This window comes from Dermacentor silvarum, chromosome 7 (assembly GCF_013339745.2).
Source record: "Dermacentor silvarum isolate Dsil-2018 chromosome 7, BIME_Dsil_1.4, whole genome shotgun sequence".
Taxonomy (NCBI): domain Eukaryota; kingdom Metazoa; phylum Arthropoda; class Arachnida; order Ixodida; family Ixodidae; genus Dermacentor; species Dermacentor silvarum.
The window spans coordinates 22,630,917-22,656,721 of record NC_051160.1 but is presented as its reverse complement, the minus strand read 5'-3'; the positions used below and the strand labels follow the sequence as shown (position 1 = coordinate 22,656,721).

The 25,805-nt window shown below is 51.3% G+C and overlaps 1 protein-coding gene across 1 annotated transcript in view; it reads right to left on the bottom strand.

Annotated features, from left to right (window-relative positions):
• LOC119457709 (heterogeneous nuclear ribonucleoprotein L-like) overlaps positions 1–25,805 on the bottom strand; it is a 128,806-nt gene that overhangs the window by 29,208 nt on the left and 73,793 nt on the right. The window contains 1 exon segment of the mRNA XM_049670327.1: positions 1,802–1,898. Within this exon segment, the coding sequence (XP_049526284.1) occupies positions 1,802–1,898 (97 nt within the window).

Genomic DNA, 25,805 nt, shown 5'->3' with positions numbered 1-25,805 from the left:
GCTTGTCAGTTTAAATTCAAGTGGCGTTTCTCCTTAATGTCCAATTTCACTAGTCTTGAATGATTTCGTGTAGCTATTTTTGACGTCTGTTCAACGATCGTTCAACGTATGCAAATGCCGCTCTCGGCCGAACTCCAATATACATTTACTTTCCGAAGTACCCAGTAATAATAACCCGCCGCACGGCCCGTGCCTTATGCTACGAAAGCAGCCAGCAGTGCATGCTTTTCGATCAAGATAAATGACCTAATACGGTGTTTTGAAAGAGTAGCTAGCTTGTCAGTAAATCGTAGAGTTTTTCTTGTGCCCAATTAAAAGAATACTTCACCAGTCTCGAATGATAACGTGTAGCTATTCTTAATGTCCGTTGAACGATCGCCTACGTGTGTAGTTAGTTGCAGCTCTCGGACGAAATCCAATATACGTTTACTTTCCCGAGTACCCCGTAATGACAAAAACCGCCACGCAGCCCCTGCCTGCTGCTACAAAAGCAGCCGGCGGCTGCGTGCTTTTCGATCACGATAAACGATCTTCGACCGGTGGGCCGCGCTTATCCTGACGCGTCCCTGTTATAAAAGCACTCTCCTCACTTCGCTCTCAACGGCCATTCTCCATAGCCGACGCTACGAAAAAGAGAAAGGGGCAGGAGCTAAATCCCGAGAAAGAAAGAACACCAGCGCCCCGTACACCGCATGACGGAAGATGCTACAGCAACGAGCGCTGACAGCGCAAAGCGCGCGATTCGCTAAAGAAAATTTTTAAAGAAAGATAAGAAACCGAAGACGCCGGTGTCAGCACCTTTTCTTTCTTCTGCGAGCCTAGACGATCTCGCGGGGGAGAGACAAGACGGCCGAAGCAGCAGCGCCAGAACAATCAAGCGAAAGCGAAAACGAGGCCGCAACATTTACGAGCGCCCGCAATTATACGCGCGGCTATTTTTACCCGCACTTCCGGAATCTGCTGCAAGGGATGCGGTGGAACTGGCTCGTCATGATGTAGCATCGGGAACAGTAGTGGCACGCGCAGCAGTTGAAGCACGATTAAGTTGCGTTTTCTATAGTCTTTAAAAGCGTTCGCATCTCTCAGACTTCTAGAACGCCGACTTATGCTGTGTTTGTTCCAATGCTCACCGTAGGCGGTTAGATAGAAGACAGTTAAGCGGACAGCGGTCATCTTAAATCTCCTTCCAATTCTGACGAAGGCGGGCTGCTATTATTGAGGACGTCGGCGAATTCCGTCACATTGTAAAATTCTGCAATGACCACATTCCGAGCCAATCAGAGGAGCCGTAGCGGGCCTCTGGGCCAATATGAGCTGAGAAGATGGCGAATTCTGCAACATGGCGAAATCCGTACGACCTCAAAAAACGATGCGGGCTACTTTGCTGTCCAAACAAGATGGCGGCTGAACAGAAGGCTTGGAAACTCGACGGGAAAAGGTCGTCTGCTCGCAGAAAAAACGTAGTCACACTTTGTAAGCTACGTTGCGTTTTTCATCGGTTCAAAACCCGCAAGGCGGTAAAAGACAGCGACGATATATGCTTTTGTTAGCTCGTTCTTGCAGACGCGAGGTGACGTCACGTCTTACAGACGGCTCCAGATGTGGTCCATCACACGGTCTCGAAGCTGTCTATTACAGGACAACGCGTCGAGTTTGCATGCAGGCGCAGCAGTCGCACTTCGCTTCCGCCGGACTGGCCACCGCAGTTAAGGAAGCGGTGCACGCAACTATATATAGGGATTGTCGACGGTGTACAGGCGAACCGCCACCACCACCGTGGATCTGAAAGGCGAGGACTCACCTTGGCGTACTCGATCTTGAGGGTGCAGCATCCGGAATAGATGTCGGCCCCGTTGAGAGACTTCTTGGCACGCACCGCCGCCTCGACGCCGTCGAACCTTTTTTTGAACGCTCAGAGTCAAGGCGTAAACTGACAAGACACGCTTCATCGGGCACACCAAAACAAACCACAACACAAGCACACTCGCGGAAATAGACACACACACAAACACACACTCGGAAGGGAATGCGCGCGAGATGAAAAAAAAAGGTCACCTTGGAGGCACACATCACGCGCGCACAAATGGTGACGAAAAGTCTTGGTAGACAGGCTGTCACGCGCGACAGTGATGAATGGTATTAAGGGAAAGTGAGCTCATTCGAAGCCAGCGACTGGCGCGGCAAGTCGCTTGTGGGGCGTCGCTGAATCACTCTTCGTTTTCATTTCATTTCTTTTTTTTCGAGCTTGTCCCACGCTTCCGGAAATATAGGCTCTTTCCGCTGCTCCGGTTTCAACACCGACATTCGCGTGGACGTTTGCGATCAACGTCCTGCCCCGGCCTCCCTGCTTCCCGCGGACATAGGAGAACACACACGTATTCTTACATAACAGCTTGTATAAATGGAGCACCCTGGAACGCAGTATAGAGTTCTACAATTGGTCCGTGGGTTGACGGGGGGTTAACACAATAACAATTTTCAGGCGCGCTCAGATGTGCGTATTCTTCATACACCAGACCTTTACGCGCCGAACACGGAATATTCTTCGGTAATATCAATCGATGTCTACAAATTGTAGACACGCCTCGGCATTGTCCGAAACCAGAAGCGGGCGTGCAAAGGCATACCAAATCGGTAGCGAATGTTCAACCTGCGCTTAAGCATCGGCACCCGCTAAGACACGCGGACACGGCTGTCGAAAATGAGATAACTGCAGCTTCAAATCACTATATCAAATTATCTGCATGCCTGTCATAGGCGCCAAAAAGAACACACTACAGCATGAAGACATGTTCTTATTCAAGGATTCGGAGCAAATAAACGGTAACCGGATAGATAAAAACACTGAAATACATGTTTGTATCGTCTTCTGTATACATTTTTTCTTCTCTCCCTAAATCTTTCAAAAAACTACGAAGGCTTTTCTATAGTCCTTCCCGTGACGCTGGGCACGAAATAGGAAACGCGTTCCGATCGCGCAATTCGCCACAGATGCACCACGGCGCCACGCCCAGACGCATCCACGCCTAACAGCGGATGCAACGCGGAGTTAGACCGTTCTCCCACGCTGGAGCTATTCAACGTTTTTTTTTTTTTTTGTTTTTTGAAAGTGAGATACAAGACTGAAGACAAACGGTGCGCAGAGCCGCAAGCGCGCCTCCATCCACGTCATCTATCGATACGAAAGCGCCGAGAGAACTTGCACGCAAGGCAATAAATTACCGCCAACGGGGGAGGCAAGCACAAACTTCCCTACCAGTAAATCAGTAAAAAAGTTGCGTATTGTGCGCGCCCAGTCGGCTACTGGCAGTCGCATCAATAGGGATGTAAAAATGTACTCGTTGGAATGACACACGTAAAAAAAATACAGACCAGTTGCAGTGGAGAACGAATAACCTGCACATACATAACGCCGTTCTTCGTCCCTTCCTCTCACAAGTCGAGAACGAAAATATACCTGTTTGCTTTGCGCATTTTCTTTGCCTTCTGCAGTAACAAAAAGGAGAGGCCCAGTTCATCCACTTCTCAGACGCATAAGACACCTCGGTACTCCCCCCCCCCCCCCCTTTCTGTACCCCTCCACCCCCCCCCCCCCCCCCCCAAAAAAAAAAAAAAAAAAAAAAAGCTGCGCGATGCGCGATGCAAAGGTAGGTGATCGCGTGGGAGGAGCGCCGAATCGATCGCAGGAGGCGATATATACGACGCGCTTCCGTAGTCGCAGCAGCGCGTTGTATATAGGGTCGTGTTTGCAACGCGCGCAAGGACAGCTGTGTTTTAGAGCCTCTGCGTCCAGGCCTACCGCTGCGGGTGGCCGACAGGAAGGCTCCGTGTGCACGCTTGGCAAGAGAGTATGTATATGACGTAGAGACGGGGACGGTTTTTTTTTTTTTATCCTCACTTCGAAAACAAAACTAGGAAGTGCACGTTTTCAAGGACCGTGATCAATGCAATAGTTCCGTAAAATGTCATCGCGGAGGGAAATGTGAGGGAAAAAAGAAAAGTTGAACGAGCCCACACTTAAACTCGCGCAGAAACTTGTTTGCTTTTTCTCCTACCACAAGTTTTGACAGAAGTTACGAAATTCGTTGCCCCTTGGATCTGGCAGCCCTGCTCAGGCCGTTCCTGGTTTCCCAATTTCATTCGGAACACCGAAATACCCGGCAGTACGAGCGTACGGATACGCCGAAATAAAAAAATTCTCTAATAAGCGTCGTGTACATGTGAAACGGTGGACCATCGGTGGACCATTAGAGTTACAGAATGGTATATACCAAGAGAAGGGAAACGCAGTCGAGGACGACAGGAAACTAGGTGGGGTGATGAAGTTAGGAAATTTGGATGGATGGATGGATGGATGAAAGACTTTACTGGGTCCTGCAATGCTATGGGGTGACCCATAGGACGGCTAATCCCACGTCGGGAGCGGAAGACTGGAGCTTTTTTTGGAGGTGGATGTTGGAATCAGCTAGCGCAAGACAGGGGTAACTGGAGCATCGCAGGGAGATGCGCTCGTCCTGCAGTGGACATAAAAATAGGCTGATGATGATGATGACACGCGAAACCAACACACGGTGTAGGTCACAGAGCCACGCCTGCACCACCACCACGCCGGCGCGCTATTGATCTCGGCAACAAAGACGGCCTTGCAGGCCGGACGTGCTGCGAGTAACAATAGGGCGCGGGAACGCGACGGCAACGCTGCCGAGGCCCTTATCGTTGCAACGAAATTACGCTGCGCGGAATTGCGTTACGGGAAACGCGGCTACAACGTGCACGTAGATTGTACACGGGCTTTCTCCGTTTATAGCAACCCCATCACAGTCAGAACGAGGGGTATACCTCAGCCCCCGGCGATGGAAGATCATCGGCAGCGATCGAAATTGATTTCTACGCTGCGCACGTCCGACGAGGAAGAGGAGGAGACCGAAGTAAAAAAACACTAAAGGACAGAAATGCTGCTACAAAGAACGCGCACGAGCGCCGTGTATTACTCGTATTACACTACGAGAAAGAAAACACGACTAAAGTTTCAGCTGGAGGGAGAAAAGGGCTGCCGGCGAAGAAACACCTGGACCAACCGAGACGCCACACGGTTTGCGCGGAACTCGAAACAATAGAAGGGGGGGTCCCGTGCCGATGTAATCGAATTAGCCCCTCCGATGCGGCCTGCTGCTTTTCCCCTTAATAGAACTCTTTGTAAGCGAAACAAAGAATAGGAAGAAACGAAAGCGGGGAAAATTCGACAGTTTCGCAAATATGCAAATCCGGTGCGGCGATAATAGGCGGCGCGAGGAACGAACTCAATAAAAGAAAGCCCCGCGAAAAGCAGAGGCGGGGGGTCGAAAATTTAATCAAAGGAGCGATTCTTTTCCCTTCCAAAGCGTGTTTCACAGGGAAAGGAATTGCGCTCTCTCATACACTCGCTGCCCAGCGGAGCGAGAATTCTAGAGTGCGCTTAAGCATACATTCCGGGGGCTTTCCAGACACGCCGAAAGGGAAAGCCCCCCTCGGCAGCTGATTTATGCCGACACCGACGCACTTTTCCAGTTCGCTACTTTCGCGCAGTTGAGCCTCGGAACACCGCCCGTTTTCTCCGACTGGCGGCTAAGTGATTAAAATTGTAGGCCTGGGCTAAATCGTACAACGCTCTGCTGAACTACAGCGTACAACGACGTGGGCTACGGGGAAGGACGATTTTGCGCGTTCATTAAAACCCCTTTCAGCAGCCAATTTACCGACCTTTTTCTTCGCCTTCGCTGAATAATGGTCGTATCGTCTTCTATATTAAACATCATTATTATCGCGCTGGAGCGTCGTCTACTGCGTCCCTCGCACGCTAGCCAAATCCGGTTAGCGCAGGATGGGGGTGAAAAAAGAGTTCCGAGCGACACAGAGGCGAAAAGCCCAACGTTTTCCGCTGAACCGATTTGCCTTTCGACGGTGCGTCTTAAATCCCTTTCAGTCGCGGATTACGATGGACTGTGAAGAAGCGTGTTAAAAGTTACATAGTTTATCTCTAACGTGCTGCAGACTGCATTGAAAACGGTGCGGTAGGGCGAAATTTTGCGCACTTTCCAGCGAGCCCTTGTAATTACGGAGCAATTAAATCGGTAGTTAAGTCAGCGATGTGCCAGAAAATGTTTTATTTGCCATTGCTGACGGAACGCGGCACGCGAAGAAACTCCATTAAAAATGGCAGTGCTTTCGGTAAAGTGGCCACGCGCGTAACATTCTGACCTTGTGTAAAGCAGTGGGTTCTATTCACCCGCGACTTAGTGTGCGTGTTCTTTAATTATTGCTGGACAGTGTTGAAAAAAAAAATCACAGCATATCCACGGGGTGAATGATGATGAGTGGGCGAAGCTCCGGAGGGAATCATCGGATCTCCCACTTAAGGGGACGCTAGCACAAACGCGTTAGAAACGTGCAGTACTCTCTAGTAAGGGGGAGCGGCCACAGCGTCTTACGCAGCCATTTACACATGCCGGAACGTGCACCGCGTTTGCCGACGCCATCACATGACTGCTGAGAGAGTACCACCCGTATTCATAAACGCTCCTCGACTTGAACTTGACTTGCCACCGCTTTGGGCAGCGCGTTCGAAACGCGTTGAAGGTAAGGCGGAGAGGCCACAGCGTCTTACACCAGCTTCTTACACGGGCCGTAACGCGCTAGCACAAACGCGGCCTTTCGTTAATGTTGGGTATTTATTACCATCGTGGTGCGTGTGTCCATGTCCGCTTCGTGGCGTAGTGGGCTAACGCCGCGCGCTCGGAAGCGAGGGGTCCCTGGTTCGATTCCGCGCTACGGACAACTTCGGAATTTTTTTTTCTCATTTTTCTCAGACTGGTTACACACTAATACTACGACGACGGGGACGGAACGGGTGCCGCTATAAGGAGCTTCGCCCCTAAAAACACAAATGGGTACACCATGATAGCAGGACATGCGTGACGCTCGCCGAAGACATTTATTGAACTTATATTTGGTCACATCGAGCGCACCACTTGGTAGCTTCATTTACAGGGGGTCGAGTCAGAAGTCAAGCTGACCCGAACCGCTAGCGCTTACACAAACCAGTACACCGGATTTCGGCCCGAGAAGTCGACTCGACAACACCCGACTTCATCGGGTTCCTTTAAACGTAGCTATTACGTTAAAGGATAAGCCGCCTTTAAGTTCGGCATTTAAACTGCAAAGGCTACTCGCATTCTACAACGCAGAAAGCCAGCTCCAGAAGACGGGTTAGGAAGGAGCCCTCCGCGCTGATAAACGAATGCGTAGTAGTAAAGTGTGCCATCGTTTTATTTGCGCCGCAACATTGCCGCGAGTATGACCCCCCTATAGCCCGCCATAAAGTTCTTACGTACACTAGCTGCCACCGCGCGAGTAGCGTGACGACATGACGCTTTGACAATCCGCTTATCACCACTTCAACACCGGAAGCGCAGCGGATGCTGTAAACGACACTCCAAAACGACATCCGTGATATGATGCCAGCATCCCCGCACTGACAATGCCCCGCAACAACACACAGTGCACTTGACAAGGGTCAGGTCTCGCAAAACGAGGGCACAACAGATTACACGCTCGGTACAGCGATTCCACCAGAGATGAATTTCAAGGCGCACCGAGACTTGGCGAAGACTCTTTGGCGCAGCACAAAATACGGACGCGATAAAAGAAACGTCGGCGGCGGCCCGTCAACGTCGTCCTCGCGAAAATCAGTTGCCGGACGCATTTTCTAAAGAGGTGCCGATTCTCCTAAGCGAGATTTTTACAGCCGGCCCCCTATCTGCGGCCTTAATGTTTCATATCTAAGAAAAAACCCGTTAGAAAAAAAGTGCAGGACCCATCGACGATAACTATCATTGTAAGCGATTAGCCCAACCAATTCCAGTACACTATGCCGAACGCACAAATAAACGTTCAAGCGCGACAGCCCCTCAGCGTCTCACGGCACTGTTTGGTTCGTGGTAGCCTTTAGCGACATCCTCGTCACGATCCGCTCTGTTATAACAGGCACTATAGCTATACTGTCCTCAATACTCACCGCGCGCTGGACTAGAAATTACCGCTTGCCTACCACGTGTCGAGGGCTCATTTCCCACGAGCCTTTCCGTCGTTAAGTTTTTATGACTAGGCTTCAAAACTGTCACGTTACGCTTCCTCGTAGTCATTGCCCTCCGGTTCTATGCCGGGAAGCGACTGTTTGGGAAACGCGCGGACGCGAAACGAATTGGCGACGACCATGGAGGGAGGAAACCCAGGAGAGGCCCCGACCAGTAAAGGGACGTATTGGAGAAAGTGTGGCGGATGTCACGTGCCGTTTTTCGCAAAGATGCACTGGGACGGATACCCCAACTGTCAACGTTGCCATAGCAACCACGCTCCTGAAGCTTTCGCTGCTGCTATCGGCCTCTGAAGAGTGAGATAAGATTTTTCCGACGATGTCTTTCTCGCAGCACAGTTGCCTCGCGAGAATAGCTGACTACAGAGTGTGGTGTGTTTTGGATCGGTGAGTGTGAGTGTCAGCCACTCACACTCAAGCTATCACGGCGCGGGTCTTCATCGTCGTCTTCACCGTGCCACGGAAAAACACAGGAGCGCGTCTGCTTCACTAAAACTGCCGCAGAAGTTTCGTAGGCTTTGTTTTGACGCGCGTCAGCAGCACACACTTCGGGCGGCTCGTAACAATGCGCCCGTCTGCTCCGGCGAACTGCGGAACCCCTGATTGGAGGCGCAAAGGGAGATGGCACACCATGTCTGCACTTCCGGCTTCAAAAACGTGACGTCAGGGCCTCTCCTGTTTAGTTTCTTTCCTCCATGGCGACGACGATGCGAATGCGCCCGTCGCAGTAATAACAAAAAAAAAAAAAAAAGGGGGGGGGGGGGCGAAGAACGCGTGCAATCTGCTTCCCAGTAATAAGCGCACCATGGTCGCGCCTTTTACCGTTTCCAAACATTCTTGCTCTCGGCATTCCCTCATCGCGAAGAGGCCCGGGTTAATGACGGCTCCTATCCGCCCCTCGAGCAAACGGACACCCCACCCCAAAAAGAGGACAGGCAGGCAATCAATTCCACGCAGCCTCTTCCGCTCGCCTGAGCACGCAGATTGGCCCACGCACTGAGGAACGGTACACGCGACGCGAAACATACTATCCGCCTCGTCTAGCAACGCAACGATAGCGAAAAAACGCCCCAGGGGCGGAAACGGGCTCGAATCTCGCGACAGAGAGCACAGTATGCGCGCTAGGAGGGTTAACGCGCAGTCATCGCTGAGTACGCGCGAAAGTGCTCCTATTTCCCGGCAGCTATATCGGGCGACGAGCGCAACAGCCAGTTTTATTTCCGCTCTTATACCAGTTTCGCGAATGTGATCGACCTAAGACAAAAAGAAATCCGCGTTGCATCGATTTATATACGTAAATTTAAGCCGTCAATCGATTTGCATTGATTTGGCGATGTGCTTATTATACGGGAGAAAATGGGCTGGCAGTATTTTCAGTCCCGAATTTCGCTCTTCGAACGACAGCGCCGGTGCCCGTTAGTGTGAGTTAAATTTAAAACGTTCGTATGACCTAGTTTGAATGTCAGCCAATTTACGTTAAGCAAAAAAAAAAAAAAAGTTCCGAAAGCTAGCTCGATTTAGTCTTTGGTTCCATTAAAATTCAACGTAGGAATTCTTTATCGATAAGCTATTAACTACATCCGCAAACGCCCACGAGGAAATAGAGCGAGTACTTGAAACCAGCATTTTTTTTTTTTTTTTTTTTGCAGTGGCAAACATTCTATTTAGCTGCTGGTGTGAAGATACGACCGCGACGTAACAGATAACACGCAGTTCCCGTTTTATTTGTCTTCGACGAGAACCAGCGCGTGACAATGCCGTTTCGAAACGCGTTGTGGTAGGACAAAGCGTCACAAGTTGTTGCTACCACCTTCGCTACTCCCGTTCCGCGTAATCGGTAACCCGGGTACTAACACGGGTACGTGCGTAAACGGTAACACGGGTACTAACACGGGTAATGTGCGTAAAACGGTAACACGGGTAATGTGCGTAAAACGGTAACACGGGTAATGTGCGTAAAACGGTAACACGGGTAATGTGCGTAAAACGGTAACCCGTTTACGGACCAACAAACCCTCTCGAGTACCTGACACGACCCAGACACGGAACGCGTCGTCTCCCGCACTGCGGCTTCGGGAGGAAGCAGCCTTCGCCCATAGGCCGCGCCTCCCTTGAGGCGCGGACGAGGTCGCATTTGTCATCCGCAGATGCGACGGTTCGCAGCTTAATGCAATGTCGAAGAAGAACGGCGAGGAGCAAGGAATAAACGAAAAATACGAGGCACGCTGTCGCTTTAATGGTGACGACGCCCAAGAAGGGCTCGAAAGGGGGGAGGGGGCTGAAACAACAAATAAGTGAGAAAAAAAAAAGGAAAAAACCGATCCGCCGCGAAAACAATGACAGCGTCGTGCGATAGGCCAAGAGGGGGGGGGGGGGGGGGGTAGGGTCGCGAAACGAAACAAGGGGAGAACCCGATATGCCGTGAGCAGCACAAAAGCGGAGACAAATGGACGTCGCTATCAATTTCCCGCAGTAGCAGCAGGCGGGGCGGAAGACGGCTTGGAGAAGAGCAGAGCGCTTCAGAAAGAACAGTGTACGGGCTTCGCCGAAGAAAGAAAATGAAAGAGACAGAAAGGAAGGATCTTTCTGCCAACACAAATCCTTCAGCCGAGCGCAGGCTGGCACAGTACAAGGATATCCGGGAGATTTTGCTTGCAGTCGCTAGCAGCATAAGATCGCCCCCACGGTACGAGACTTCGGAAGAGTTAGGTAAAATAAAAACGGGCAGGGGGGAGGTGCTACTCGCTCTTCGAGACCAGACTACTGGTCCGGAAGAGGAAGATAGTTCGGGGGGAGGCGTCAGGCGGATCCATTCGCAGACGCCGCTACGCGTTAGGGTTCACCGATCTGAAAGCTGTGCTCGAGGCAACGAACTCGCAAAAGGGAAGGGGGTTCAACGACGGCTGTGTCAGCTCGACCAAACCTAACTTACAGAGCGCAATTCGGCTGTCCCGAGAGACGCACTGCTGCTCTTTTCGCCGCGCGCAATCCCTCAGGAAATGAGTTTTCAGTTGACTCGCTTAAAGATCACGCAAGGGTGAAATAGAAACGGCAATGGTGGCGGGGTAAGCGATGGGCTTGAAGGGGTTACATAGGGTGCGAAAGACACAAGGTCCCCATAGGCTAAACTCTGAAAAGTACCCTTTTGTTTGCAAACTAATTTAGCCTCGAATAAATGTCGTCTAGTATAGTGCTGCACTTTTGCGATTAGTTGTTTCTTCTGTATCAGTTGCGTAACGCTCGGCATTTCGAAAGCCGCCAATTGCACTACTAGCCAGCAACGCCAATGAGAATTAGCGAGTAGGACAACCGACCACTGTTGTCGGAAGACCGCACAGTCACCAGCGCGATCGACATCGTAACGGGAAAAACTTACTGCGTACCCTAAACGGCGCCCAAAACTGTCTACACCGTTTGGCATCTTTCCACAAACAACCGATTTCCGACAAACCAACCTACTATACAGCCAATTTATTTCTAAGCGACTATGCTCGACCATGCACGGCGCCTACACAAAGCTTGCTGGACAGGTCAGCGTTACAGTATTACGTATACAAGATCCTCGACGACTGCACGTAACAAATAGTCTCCGATAATCGCAGAAAACGTTTCGTCCGCGGCTTCTGACACGTCGGACTGTAGCGAGCTCGCGACCAGGCAGCCAACGTGCACTGGGCGCCGACAAACTCCTAAAGAAACAAGGAAAAAAAAAAAAAGTGAGGAAAAAAGAAAGAAAAGAAATCACATTACAGAGGCGAAACTGCGCAGCAGGCTTCTCGACCGTATAGCAAGCACGGCGAGGCCCATTTATCACAGCTGCTGCGCCGTAGTCGAGGAAGGGGTCAGCGCGCTCGCCCCCTCGGGCTCGCGCCGCAGGCTCGGCTGCCGCCGCGAGACTCGCAAGATGGCGCCACGGCTCAGCTGAGCCGAGGCGTTCCCCCCGCGCCGGCTGTCAAATTTATCACGCCGATAAAGGCGGCCATCCGGAAGGCACCTGCAGTGTTTACAGCGCGCCCAGGTCGGGGTCAGGACGTAAAACACGAGCGCGCGCGCGAGCGCGAACTCACAAAAGCAAACTTCGACTGAGACGCGCGGCAAGAGCTCCAATCGCGCCCTAGCGAAGGTCGCAAGCGATGCGAGTTTACTGGCGCGAGACTGGGCAAACCCCGCCATAATCCCATCACAAAACTTAATCCTGAATCATACGCCCACGCTACTCGAGCTGGTGCCATCCAGTTCACACTCAGTGACACGTCACGGCGGCGCGCTCTCGCGTTACCGTACTCATCCACTGCTTTGTTAGCATGTCACTTTAGAAATAGGATGTATTAGACGCAAGCCAAGTTTGACAGCGCGACTCTTTATTGCGGTGTAAAACTTGCGCGCACACACGAAATGCGATTAACAGACGCGAGACACCACTGACTAACCAAAATGGACGTCGCTAAACTCGCTGCTACTCGACAGAGGTGGCCTGCCACGAGATGGAGCGAGAGGACGCGGTGTAGTGACGGTCAACGTCACAACAAAAACGCGCAAGCACACGTGGACAAGACAAAGCAGTAAACAAGTAAAAGAAAAAGCAATGAATGGCGGGTCGACCACTCGGCCGACCCCCCAAGGACCAAATCAGCAATAATGTGCGTTCGATAACGCTTATGGTTAGGAAGATAAAACGCCATCATTAGCAATAAAGTAAACGCGGATCAAGCCAAATTCGAAAAACGAAGGCCGCACATTACGCTGCCACGTTATCTGCTATTCATACCAATTCACAAGTGCCTCATTTACGGCCACCGAGCCGAGCGGAGAAGGCCTCTCGCGGCGCGCAATTTACAGCCCCCCTAAGTTGATAACCCATCGCAACAAAAACGAACGCGCATTGAAAGAGAGAGAAAGAAAGAAAAGGGGGACAGCTCACAGCGAATGCACGATCAGGCGAACAAAAATAATAGTTGATATGCCACGCGGAAATAATAATGAAAGGAAAAGGAAACTTTCCATTTAACTGCGCGGGCGACAGATAACGGCGCAGCGGAGCTCAGTACCGCGAGCGACCGTAAAGGAACGCTGCATTATGCATGGAAACCAGCGGAGAATGCAAAGTAACGACGCGAAGGCAAACAAGCGGACCGGCTGTGCCCGAGCCGGTCGTCGCCGGCGCCACAAAAGCGCTTACGCTGCACGGGCGTACACAAGCGCAAACAGTGCGAAGACCCCCTCCTCCGTCGAGCAGGATCAGCCCCTCCCTGTAAAGCGTGCACCTCCGCAAGCACACCGGGTATGCGGCAAAGCTAGGAGTGCAGGGAAGCAGGCAGCCATACGTAACACGCACTCGCACGAGAACGGTGCAGCATGGAAAAGAGGCTCGAAGTAGGCGTCAAGCTGGTTGGAAAACACGAGTCGCAATAGATGTCACAGCGCCGAAAGGCCTCCAGATTGGCCGGCGGTCCCGCGGCAGCCAATCACAATGGTTGGTGCTCGCACCTGTATAATATTTACCTTCTCGCGACTGAGCCCCATCGCGAACTCGGGCAACTGGACAGTTGATGCCTCCCTGTGGTTTCCGACACGATGCACACATCTAGCGAGCGTTAAACACGCGACAAGCTCAGCTCGCGAAGTAGCGTACACTACCCTTTCTGATATTACCCAGCGGAGGCGCCGAGGTCTCTTGAGCGCTAGGCCACCGAAGTCGACCCGTCGCTTGCGCATACCACCAACTGCGCCCACAGGTAGAGTTCAGGTAACGCTGCGGACTTGTGTGTTTAGCTTCTTTTGTCTACGCCGCATACTTGACTTTTTTTCTTTCTTTTTTTTTTTTTTCGTTTACTGCCTAGCTGCGCTCCCGGAGCAGTAAATTCCGGCAAGCGAGCCGGTGGAACGAGAAAGCGTATGGCAACTTTACGGTGCCCGACCGGAGAGCCAGCAGAGGCTTTGGCCCTTCTTTACGGTCGTAGGTCGGTCGGCGGGTGGGTCTGGACTATCGCAGCCCTATTCACTCTACCATGGAAGAAGAGAACGGGACAAGGGGGGAGGGGTGGGGTGGCGGATGCTTTAGGAGAATAGGGAGAGTCAAGCTGGGCGTAGCCAGTGGAAAGCTCTCGCGATTAAGAGCGCAAGTTTCTCGCGACAGCCGAGAGCGCGTATGACTACGAACAAAAAAGCAACTGAAGAGACTGACTCGCCCTCGGCAGAAAATGAAAACCAAGCAACTGCGCCAAGAGAATTCCAGTTAACATTCGCACTTCGCGGCGAAATTGCGGGAGAAGCAAAATAAAACAAGCACGCATGGAAAAAGAAAGAAAGCAACAGAAGGATCTAAAAGAAGGAAAAGAAACGTTGTAGAGGTAACCAAAAGTAATGACGACAAATGTCGGGAAAATGCTTCCGCGACCGCGACCGCTTTTGCATAAGCGTGAAAAGGCGCAGAAAACGAAGCTGGCCCCACTTTTCTTTTAAGGCCCCGTATCGTCATCATCCGATAAGGGCGAACTTGTGAAGCACGACCTGTTCGTCAGTGAAAGCACGTGGAGCTCACTGTGATTGAAAAGAAATATATATGGCGCGCGGCCTCAAGCAAAAATGTGAAGACTAGTGGGCTCTTGCCGGAAACGAAAGGCTCGTCTTTAGATTGCGCAGTAATGTGTATTTGAAATAAAGAACAACGCTGACAGTCGTAAATCGCATCAGTAAAGAAACGTCGCTAATTAACCACTCTTCTCTCGAAAGAGACCAAATGCTGAAAGGTGCCGACGCAATGGAACGTCTTTAACCTAGAGTCTCTTTCTTTCTATTTTGCAGATCGCGGTAAATTTACTGTAAACATTTTACGCGCGAGGCATTACGACCAACACGGGGGGTATCATCCTTACCTAAATCCTCATTAAAATCACCCTCACCATTCACCAAAATCCTCACCTAAAATGTATTTGCGGACGAAGCACAATGAAAACACCACGAACACTCACGGCCGGGCAAGATAAAACACGAGAGGTAACGCGTTTCCAAAGAGCGTCGCTTATTACGCCGGCGTGAACACCATCGCGTCCCGAGTAGCGCAACTTTCGAAAAAGGATTCTCACCACGACAAGGACACGAAGATGCTGCGGTCGAGCGGACGGATGCTGCACCAACGTGAAAGAGAAGAAGCGTTTAAATTCGCGTGAAGTCAACAAGAAGGCGGTACGTGTATTGCTGCAGACGGAATTCTTGAGAACGAAACAGATCAGAGGGAGAACAGGATGACGGAGGGGGTCCCCTGCCGAGCGTAAGCTGAGAGACCTAAAAAGGAACATCAGATGAGGGAAGCTTAACGTGAGACGTAGAACACAGCTGCCGGGTTACACAATAGCAATCAGTACAACATAGACCAAAGTGCCTTCTCGCCCCCCCCCCCCTTTTTTTTTTATTTCTTTCGGGCTAGACAGTGCGTCATGTCCCGGTACGAACATCAGACAAACTTCGTTCGTCACAGAGGCCGTTGGAAAAATGACTCGAGTAAACTTCAGCCGCAGACGCGAGTGGAAAATGGGAGCGAGATCGATACCCAGGGCGAAACATGGGTCCGAGGAAGGCGGGTCCCCGCGCTTGAGCACTTTGCTCGTTATCGAGAAGGGGTTTCGACCCGGAGAGAGCAGCGGGTCTCACTCGCTCGGCTTCAACTCCGCGTGGGAGGGGCTCGAGCGATCGCGAAATAATCGCGGAAGAAATGAAGAAGATATAAAAGAACGAGAAAAATAGCACCACACCGCGCGCTGTCGCGCGAAAATTAAGATAAAAACGTAGGACAGCACGGCGAGCGACTTTTAGGAATCTCCGAAATGCTTCTCCCAGGGGGCAGTTTCAAAGGCGGGGTCTTTTTTTTTTTTTTTTTTTTAATGCGGACCATTAGCTGCCGGGTTTCTAGCGTCCCAATATTGCAGTGTGCACTGCGAGGTGGCTAGGCTGTGCTTCCTATTAGCGCAGATGAACGGCGGCCTGTTTCGAAAGCGCAGTTTAAGCCGCGGCGCGAGGCAAGGCTTTTTATTGTACGCAGATGCGGCTCAAATCTTTTGCGACTGTAGGATAACGCGAGAAACCTTTGATACTCGTGAGCTTCGATAGAGTTTCCTCGCTACGAAAAAACAAAAACTCGATGGCGTGGCGAAAGTGGAACCAAATGGCCAGCTCGATCGCCAAACCAACCGTGCCGGAGCCTGTTCCGCTTACCTACGCTGCTGGTATTGCACAGGAAAACCGACTGCACGCGTTCAGACGAGTGCGCAATCCATGCGCCCAATGCGATCATGCGGTCGCGTGATCGGATGGCAACACGTCGCCGACGTCCGCCATTTCCCGAGCACTACTTCTACAGTGTCGCGACACACGCTGCAGTGCTTCCCGGATATCGACTAACCTAACCAAACATGCAGAACGCCGTGCAATCGCTGCACCGTAGAGACACTGGGAACCCTACAAATAGCTGACGCGACGTCGGAGAAAGGAAAAAGAAATGCGGAGAAAGCGGCAGCGTATCAGTAGTAGCACCCCGACCGAGCTTTTTCGTCTGTCAAGGGCGACACAGCGCGACCCCTCTTCACCGGTCCAGAAAACCGGAAGCCGGCAAATCCTATTTGGGAGGAGGGATTGGCGAAGGTGAGTTCCCCGCCGTGTCCGGCTGTGCGGAGCCGATTGCGGTCATCTAATCGCCGTTCAATGCGGCTAGTGTGTCAGCTAGCTCGGCTCGACTATAGACACGGGACGGCTACGCCACTAGTTCCGTGCTCGAACACACACACACACACACACACACACACACACACACACACACACACACACACACACACTTTCACTAGGGTAGGATAGAATGCGTATGATTAAAAAAGAAAAAAAAAACTTGCGAATGACGATGCATTTTTTAACGGCACACCCCACTGGTCGTTTCAAAGCAGTAGCAGGGTGCTTTGATGGTCGTGTAAAATGACAATAAGTCTGTCTCGGGGGGAAGGGGGGGGGGGGGATAATTTGCGTTATTCCGGCTTGTTTACGCTACGGGAGCGCGCTTGTCACGATGAAGTTTAGTTACACCGTTAAGCGAGCTTTGAAGCTACGCTGGAGTGCCCGGAAAGAAGCAGTCGATTGGGTCACAAGTTTTTCTCGTGCGTGCGTAGGTACACATTTCATCGACACAGCGATCCCGTCAAATTAGAGAGCTAGGAAAAAGGTACGCGCCATGGCCAATCTAACCGAAGAAAACAACGAGATTCAAAATTAGTAGCGGCTCTTGGGGAAAATAATTTCGAGTGCTTTCAAGGACTTTAACATCTCCGACAAAGCATTTTCACGGATTACACACTATGATGCCAGAACTCGAAAAACAAAACACTAAAAGAATGAGCACACTTCTTTTAAGCCTTTTTCGCATTAACCAACCCCCAGCTATCACAGAGATGAGATGGCTTGCTACCAAAAATATGCTAACAGGATTGGATGGGCTCGACTCTTCCCTGTGTACTTGACCTCACGGTCAAGTACACAGGGAAACTTCACAAAGCTTAGCCCGAAAGCAGAAGCGAAGAACATTCGAGAGTTTTTCAGAGAAGGCTCGAAATACGCCGGTGCCGAGACAAAACTGCGCAATAACAGCTATACCCAGAAAAGAAAAAAAAAAAAAAAGGGAGGGGGGGGGGACCCACGCCACAAACCAAATGACGCACGTCGAGGGATACGAGACGTGGCTCCTGGAGCTCGGAACTCTGCGGCAGCGAATGCGTGGATGCGACTCGAGCGGGAAAGCTTCCGTAATAAGTTAAAAAACAAAGGATGCCGCCAAGGCGCGTGCTGCAGAATTTGCGAGCATCCACGCGCGAGGAGAGAGAGAACAAGATTTCAGGGACAAGACTAGGGGCGGTGGAAATCTCTGCAGCCATCAGACGCACTGCAGAAAGGCAAATGGCCCCAGAAGAGACCGCGCGGGGGCGCGTGAAGCTAGAAGAGGCGCGGTATGGCGAACAAGCCCACGAAGCTTTGCCGAGGCATACCACGACCTGCGCATTCCTGGAGAAATAGCGAATAAAAACTCATGGCGAAACAGCCGAGATTGGGCAAAATACCAACCGTACGCCGAGCCGAGCCAAGGCAAGCCAGGCCCAAATGACCGAGCCGAGCTAAATGGCCAAGCCGAGCCAAATGGCGATCGCGGTGGGCGCTGCCGGTTGGAAAGAGGGAAGAGTGAGAGGGTAAAGGAGTCGGCCGGTGAGGAAGGCGGCAGATCGGGGAGCCGTAATGCGAGCAGGCACCATCAATCGCCGCCGGCGAGGCTACTTTCTGCACGCACGCCCAGGGAAAAAAGGCGCCCAGCTGCTGCCAAAGCCAGCCGCTGCCGACGCAGTTCAGAGCCCCACGGGCGGGGGCGGTCCCGTCTCGATAGCGCCCAAAGTGTGATGCATCGTCGGACGGGGGGTGCGCTATATGGAAGAGTCGAGGAGCCGGGTCTGGGTCCCAACCGTCGCAGGAGTTTCTCAATCGGCCCTCGTGACCCGGCGAGTGAGCTACGCGTCCAGAGTGCGGAGACCCAAGTACGGAAGAAGGCGCCGAGATGGCATTTCGAGACTTTCAGCTTTGAGGTATTGAGCTATATATACCAGGTGTTTTTTTTTTTTTCTCGTACGGAAAAAAAAAAAAAATCATACCTAGCTTCTTGGCGTTTTCAATACCGAACTCGGCGCACTGTCTTCAGAAAATTGCTAGCCGAGTGAAGTCAAAGATAAAGTCAGCGCCAGATAAAGGTAACCTTTTGGGATCCAGCCTTGTGCCGTGGTTGTGGCCCAGCTCTCGAACCTTGTTTTGGGAAACACGACTGGAACGCCAACGCATTTTGTAGCGCATCTTCAGTCCTCACATCTCGAAAAGTGCCGCTAGCCTTAGGGTTTCTGTCAAGCGGTCATAACTACACCACTGTTCCGCTTCCAATTTAGAAAGTGCAACATGCGCCTTAAATTTAGTAATTAAAAAGGTAAACACATTGGAGACAATTAGCGAAATTACAGTGAAGCTTTTTGTTGCTGCTACTGCCCGCTTGGCCGCGGAGGCCATCTGCAGAAAGGGCAGTGTTCCGCATACGAAATAAAAAACCAGATACAGAAACCCAGCCGAATATAGGATGTGCACTTTCTTCGACGACCGACGCTTCATACGTCCGGTTTATCAGTTCGTGCCCAATCGCATTGCTCACTGTATCGTGAAATTATGACCCGGAATATGGAAGGATATGACGTGACCTCTCCGCGCCACCGACCAGTTTCCCATAACCTCACACACGGCAAGAACGCCCTTGCTTTTCTGAAAAGCACTAGGCTTAACGAACGCCTTTTTCACTATAGTATTCAATGAAATACACCTGCGCGTGGATGAACGTCATTTGCAAGCTACTACAAAGCCTACGGAACGACAGGGAACGATGACTGAACAAAATTAGGTTTTCCATTTATTTTCGGAGATGTCCACGGAGAACAACACATCAAAGCCGCCTCAGCCATCTTTCCCTATGCAACCGGAAGACTGCTAAGCAGAACCGCCAATTGCGGCACAGAAAGGAGTGAATCAAAAGCTCGTCCCATGCGGAGGCCAGCTTATTGGCTAGATCGAGTCACAACGATCCTGCGTGTAATCAGGGAGCCACTGGCGCAAAGGTACCGTCGACCAAAAAGCAGCCAGCAACAGCAGAAGAAGACAGCTGCTACTACACAATGGGTCTCCATCACGGAGCCCAATATTTGAGCACCGCCGGCAGCCACACTTTCCCGGATAATGCCCGTATCAGGACCGCAGTCCACAGCGCAGAAGGCCGCGAGGCGAAGATAAAGAAAAACACAGGAGAGTGGGCTTCGACCGCACAGTCCACACACAAGTCTGTCTGCTGCACTCTGCTGGCTGCTGGCATTGTATCGATTCCCGCCACTCCTACTCTCCCGCGGGCCTGTTGTTGCTCGGAGGAAAAAAAAAAAAGCCAGGCCGTCGTAATAAAAGCCACGAAAAGAGAGAGCCGAGACAGAAAGATGAGAATTCTCTTTCGCGTGGACCAGAGAGAGCCCGCCGAACGCAAACCGAGAGCGTTCATCCGTCCGAAATCAGACGCTTGCCGTCGTGGGTGGCCGGTGGACCCTTTATATACCCTCGGGACCAGATGCCCGAGAGAAGAGGCGCGCGTCCGGCGCCAAAATAAAAACCAGAGCCGGAGAATGAGCCGTCGTGTGTCGCGCACAGAATCGCTGCCGCAAATGGCTTCGTCCTGGCTCGCTCACACACACACACACACACACACACACACACACACACACACACACACACACACACACACACACACACACACACACACACACACACACACACACACACACACACACACACACACACACACACACACACACACACACACACAGCCCTTGTTTTCGTTTCTTTTCGTGAGCCGTCATCGCTAGGGTGATGGCGCACACCTGAGGCGAGAAACTCGAGACGCTCCTTGGAAGAGGCTCCGCTATTAATCAAGCAGCCCGCAAGGTGCGCTGCTGCGGCTGGGCTCCACTCCAAAGGAGTGGCGAAACCATCGCCGTGACTTCTTTATTCTTGCAGTACACACAGAGATAGAGTGAGTACGATCATCTCTGACGAGACCTATGAAGTCACGCAGTAACACGGTCCTCGAATTAACCCGTCCTTTACCTGAACAAAGGCCACGCCCAGTTTGCTGCTATTGCTTCAGTGTTGCAGCGCAGTGAACGAGAAGGAGAGATGAGAAAGTACGACCACCTGTGACGACACCTCTCGAGAGCGCGTGAGTATCTAGAGGAAACACGACACACTGCTCGAATTAACTCGTCTCTTGGCGTAACAGCGGCGAGAAGATGCGGCCGCGTTGGCACGCGAACGGGGACGGTGAGTAACAAGGATGGTGAGTAGCACCTTGCGCGTGCTGAAACGTAGTCACCAAATATGGCGGAGCCAGCCGACGGGGGAGACACCCCCGTTACAAACAATGCGAAAGCAAAACTACCTGCCGTTGGTGCTTCGAGCTATCCGGCAGAAAAAGAGGGAAACAACAACAAACACAACATAAAGCGCTGTTTACGAAAGGCAGACGGGGCGAATATATTAACACGTGTCAGTCAGACAGAAGCGAGTTTACGTAACAATTGGAGGAAAAACTAGTTTCGCTGTTAACATGAACACGAATACAGTAGAACCCGGATACATCGAACTCGCATATAACGTATTACTGTGTATAACGAACAGCAGCGAAATTAGCTTGAAAAATTTGTTTAAACATTTTGTTTTATATATCGAATTACACCTATATATCAAACTTTTCTGTGATCCCCTTCAGATTCGTTATATCCGGGTTCGACTGTATTAAGTAATAAAGGAAATAGGAATGTGTAATCAGAAAACCCGCCGAACACGATCGCCCAACGCTCACGTTGCAAGCGGACAGGCGCGTAACCCAACCCCACGGAGCTGTGCTGGCTCGTCTCCTCGAAAAAAAAAAAAAAAGAAAAAAAAAAAAGAAAGAAGATGCAGCAAACCGCAGGCGACCCGACCCGGCGGTTCGTTTGTTAGCAGCAACGGCGGTTGCTGCTTCCAATATCGTCCGGAAAGCCGGAGCGCGCAACGCGAAGTTCGAGCGGGCCCTCGTTACCGCGGCAGCGGCAAGCAAAGTCAGCAGCAGCGACAACAAGAGAAAGCAGCTGGTCACGACAGAGCAAACAGCGAAACGTCGACCTGCCAAGCTCCCGTTGCTCCCCTAACGAGCCTGGACTGGCTCGAAGCCTTTTCGAGTACGACGACAAGGCAGATGAGCGGATGCGATGAGCGTAAGAGAAGGCGCCGTGCCTCGGAAACACAAGGCCAGTGCCGCGCAGCGGAAACCGGATTACGCGTCGTCTTGCTTTCGAGAACGGAAAGCAGACGACGTAGCAAAACGAAGTAGCAGACGAAGTAGTAGCAGACGACATAGCAAAACGAAGTAGCAGACGACGGTTGGCATAAGGTCAAAGTGCGCTGTTAAGTTTCGAGCGCAGTCGTCTCCGTTCGCCAAGCAATGAATGCTCCTTCACGCGGCTTTATGTAGCACCTGGAGACGAAACGCGGCTATCATACGTTCCGGCACGATTTTGCGCCACGCGCCGGTGTCATGTCAGCGTTTCTCCTAGCTGACGCAACGCTGCACAGCATTAAGTGCTACAGCGGCGGATGATGAATGAGACGGTGGTGAACGCAAACGCTGAAAGAAAAAAAAAAATCCTTTGCTGTAGGAGCCTGCTCGCTAACTTAGTTTGAACGCAAAGAGAAAAAAAAAAAAAAAAAAAAGAGGAAGAAGAGCTTAACTGGGAGCATCCGACGTGAAACAAAGGGGGGTGGGTCGAGAAGGGGCGCCGCGGGGACTGCTCCGCAGTAAGTGCTTCATCGACGTGAGTGAACTCGAGTCGTTCTCAACGCAAGCCAGAAACTAACCTTGCTTCTTCTCCTGTCTATAAACTCAACGCTGACGTGCTTTGTTTCCACCGGTGTGCGTTTACTAAAGCAAACTTAAAGAAGGGCGTTATTTGCTATCCAACTCCGAAAAAAAAAAAAAAAAAAAAAAAAAACTCGAAACGAAAGCAGAAGAGCAGCGGAGAGACGGAAATAAAGAACGGGCTGAACGCAACAGGAATGCAAAATGCTAATGCTGGTTCGATCATTCCATGGTCCAGTGACGCAGAAAACAAAGTACAGTGCGGGCCCTCGGGGAAGAGTGCGATCGGCAGCGAAAAACACGCAGCCATAGCTTCACAAAACAGCGCACGATCTGTTTATCTCGTGGTGGAGCCGTCATGCATGCTCCTAACTACGCGTCCTCTATGGGCCCCTTCTAAGAATCACCAATGCATCTTTCCAGATATCCGCACCGCTATAGAAAGCGCCACACGCGGCTTCTGAAACGAATTATCAGAGAAACATGATATGCCTCCTACGGGCCACAACCACCTCGTAGGTAAGCCAAGGCGCGCCAAGCCCGGTCAAGTGGGTTCTGACGAGCGCAGGAAGACGCGGGAACCCTCACCTACAAGCCAGGAACAGTCGAGACGAAAACGTGACAGAACTGTGTCGCGTAACAACGAAAGAAGGAACGCAAATCACGCGAGCGCACGCGCGCGCATCATCGATATTCGAAAAGGAAACGCGCACGAAGTTGACAGGCGAAGACATCGAAAATAAGAAGAGACGCGGAAGCGGAAGTCCCGTAAACGGATCCAAAGCCAGTAAAAGACCAAAGCAGAGCGGTCTGCCTGCCTGCGTCGGGCTTGGAAAGCAGACAAACGACGGTCACGACAATTCCAGGCCTCCCGCGTCACTCGAAGCTGGGTCCTATACCCACCGCGGTGGCTCGGCGCTGCAGAACTTTGTCGCCGGTTCGACTCCTGACCGCATTCCAACGAGAGCTGAATGCAAGAACGTTCTCGTGCACTGACGTGCCCGGAAATAACTGGCAGACGGTCAACATTAATCCGGCGTCCAAGACTAGGGGGTCCCACATTGAACCCCACACATGCAGTTAGGAAACGTAAAACCCAACAATTCTTTATTTCTATTGTTTTTTTTTTTTCTTTTTCTTTTTTTACAAATCTGGGTCGTAGTGCAACGGCTGGATGATCCCGACTTCTCTAGCAACGAGCACTCTTTTGCGCGAGCTCATGTTCCAGGGTCGTCGGCACAACAAAAATGCGCATGCGTAAGGACTGCTCGCCGCCTGAAGTCATCTGTGCGATATTTCATTTCTCTCTCTCTCTCTCTTTTCTATCGCCAGCTCTGAGCTTCCTGGACCCTTCGACGCCAGGCGCATATGCCGGTCATTCCGGTTTACAAGGACGAAAAGATTCAGAGGTCAAGAAAAGCGGGGCATCGGTCTCGTTCGCGACTAGCCGACTGAAGCTTGCACCCCCTCTCACACGCTCGCAATGCAAATGTCAATTTAGGCAAAACAACTGCCCTAATTACATTCACTTTGCGAGCATCGCAGTTCGATTGCTTATCTCGACACGTAGTAGATTTTTTTTTTTCTTTGCAGATGCTAGTACTTTCCACAGCGGCCTTATTCGCTTAGGCAGATGTCAGCGGTAGTGTAGTTATATCTTACGAATTTATCTTTGTCTAAGCTTTCACTGCTCGAGTCGAAGGAGTCCGCTCATGAAATCTAGCGATCTTCCGAGACAAAGTTTTGGAGCCAAAGCACACGCAAGTCTCGTAGCAAAGGTTGCACACAGGGACTTAAACAAAGAATAAAACCAACATAATCCACCAGGAACGAGTTCCAACCAAGAACATATCTGATCGACTGTAATCTCCACAGTTACAGTTAGTCCTTTTTCACCACTGGTGAAACGACACAAACTACAACAACCTGCGGACTGTTCGTACTCCCACTGGAACTTCGCATTTCCCATTTGCATGCAAGGCCGTAAGTAGCCTCGAGGTAAGCTTCACCTCGCGACACGCAACTCGCCCGGTCAGCCGCCGCGCCGCGTCCTTTGAACACCCGTCCACCGCCAACGTGGAGAATACATTGACATCTTTTTCACTAGGCTAGGCCGGCTTTCCCGAACTGCATCGATCACAATCGGAAACGCGTTTAACGATGCACCAAAAGCTCCGTAACGTACTGTCATTCTTTAAAAGAAAAAAAAAATGTAACGGCGCGTTTTTACGATAGAGTGCGAACGATGGAGCACAATAGAGCAAATGACATAACCGACCCTAAGGAACAGATGCGCCCTAAAAGCGAAACGTAGCAAAACACCAGCGTAGTCTGAAATACGACCAACACCTTCCATCATCACGTTACTTTCAGCGCTTGCAGCTTTAAAGAGCATCAAAGGAGACGCGCTCTCACTGTTTCACTTTCCGAATAAGCGTGCGAGTAGGTCGGCTAAAGGCGGCCGACGACGCCGACCTCTCGTAACCTTCAGCGAAAGTCCGCAATGCCACATCCGTATTGTCCATTGGTTAAGAGGCACAAAAGCGGATAAACAACGAGAGAGAGAGAGAGAGAGATACCAGGCGATAACTTGAGACCCACTGTTCGCACCCTGCTGTTCGATCCACTCGATAGCGGGCAACTTGTGTAAACCGGCCATCGAAGCAATACCGCCGTCTACGCGAGAACGCGGCGAGCATACTGATGTCCGGAAATGGGCCAATCCCTTGAAAATAAGGAAAAAAGACCGCTTGGCGCCTCGAGCTATAACGCAGCAGAGAGAACTTTGCGCTTCCGGTTTTCAGAGCCAGCGCATACGGCTGAACCGGTCTCGCACTGTGACGTGAGCGAATTGGAAATTGGCGAGAATGCGACGCTACCTGCAAAATACAAATCATGAAGCCGCCAAGCAAGGAAAAAAAAAAAAAAAAAAAAAACCTTAAGGCGGCGGTTTTCTTTTCAGGTCAAGAACAAACCTACAAAGGTCACTTTTTTTTTCTCTTGCTACTGCTGAAGTCGCCTTACAAAACTAATCAAATCTCACTCGCAATTTCCGGCGTGTCTGTAGGGTTACACAAGAGCTCTGCGGACACGCAACCTGATGCCCCCGGGCCGCGCGATGGGGTTAAATTTTAAGTAATCACTGGTTAGCGCTTGAAGTGGAAACGTTCCAGTGTAGAGGCT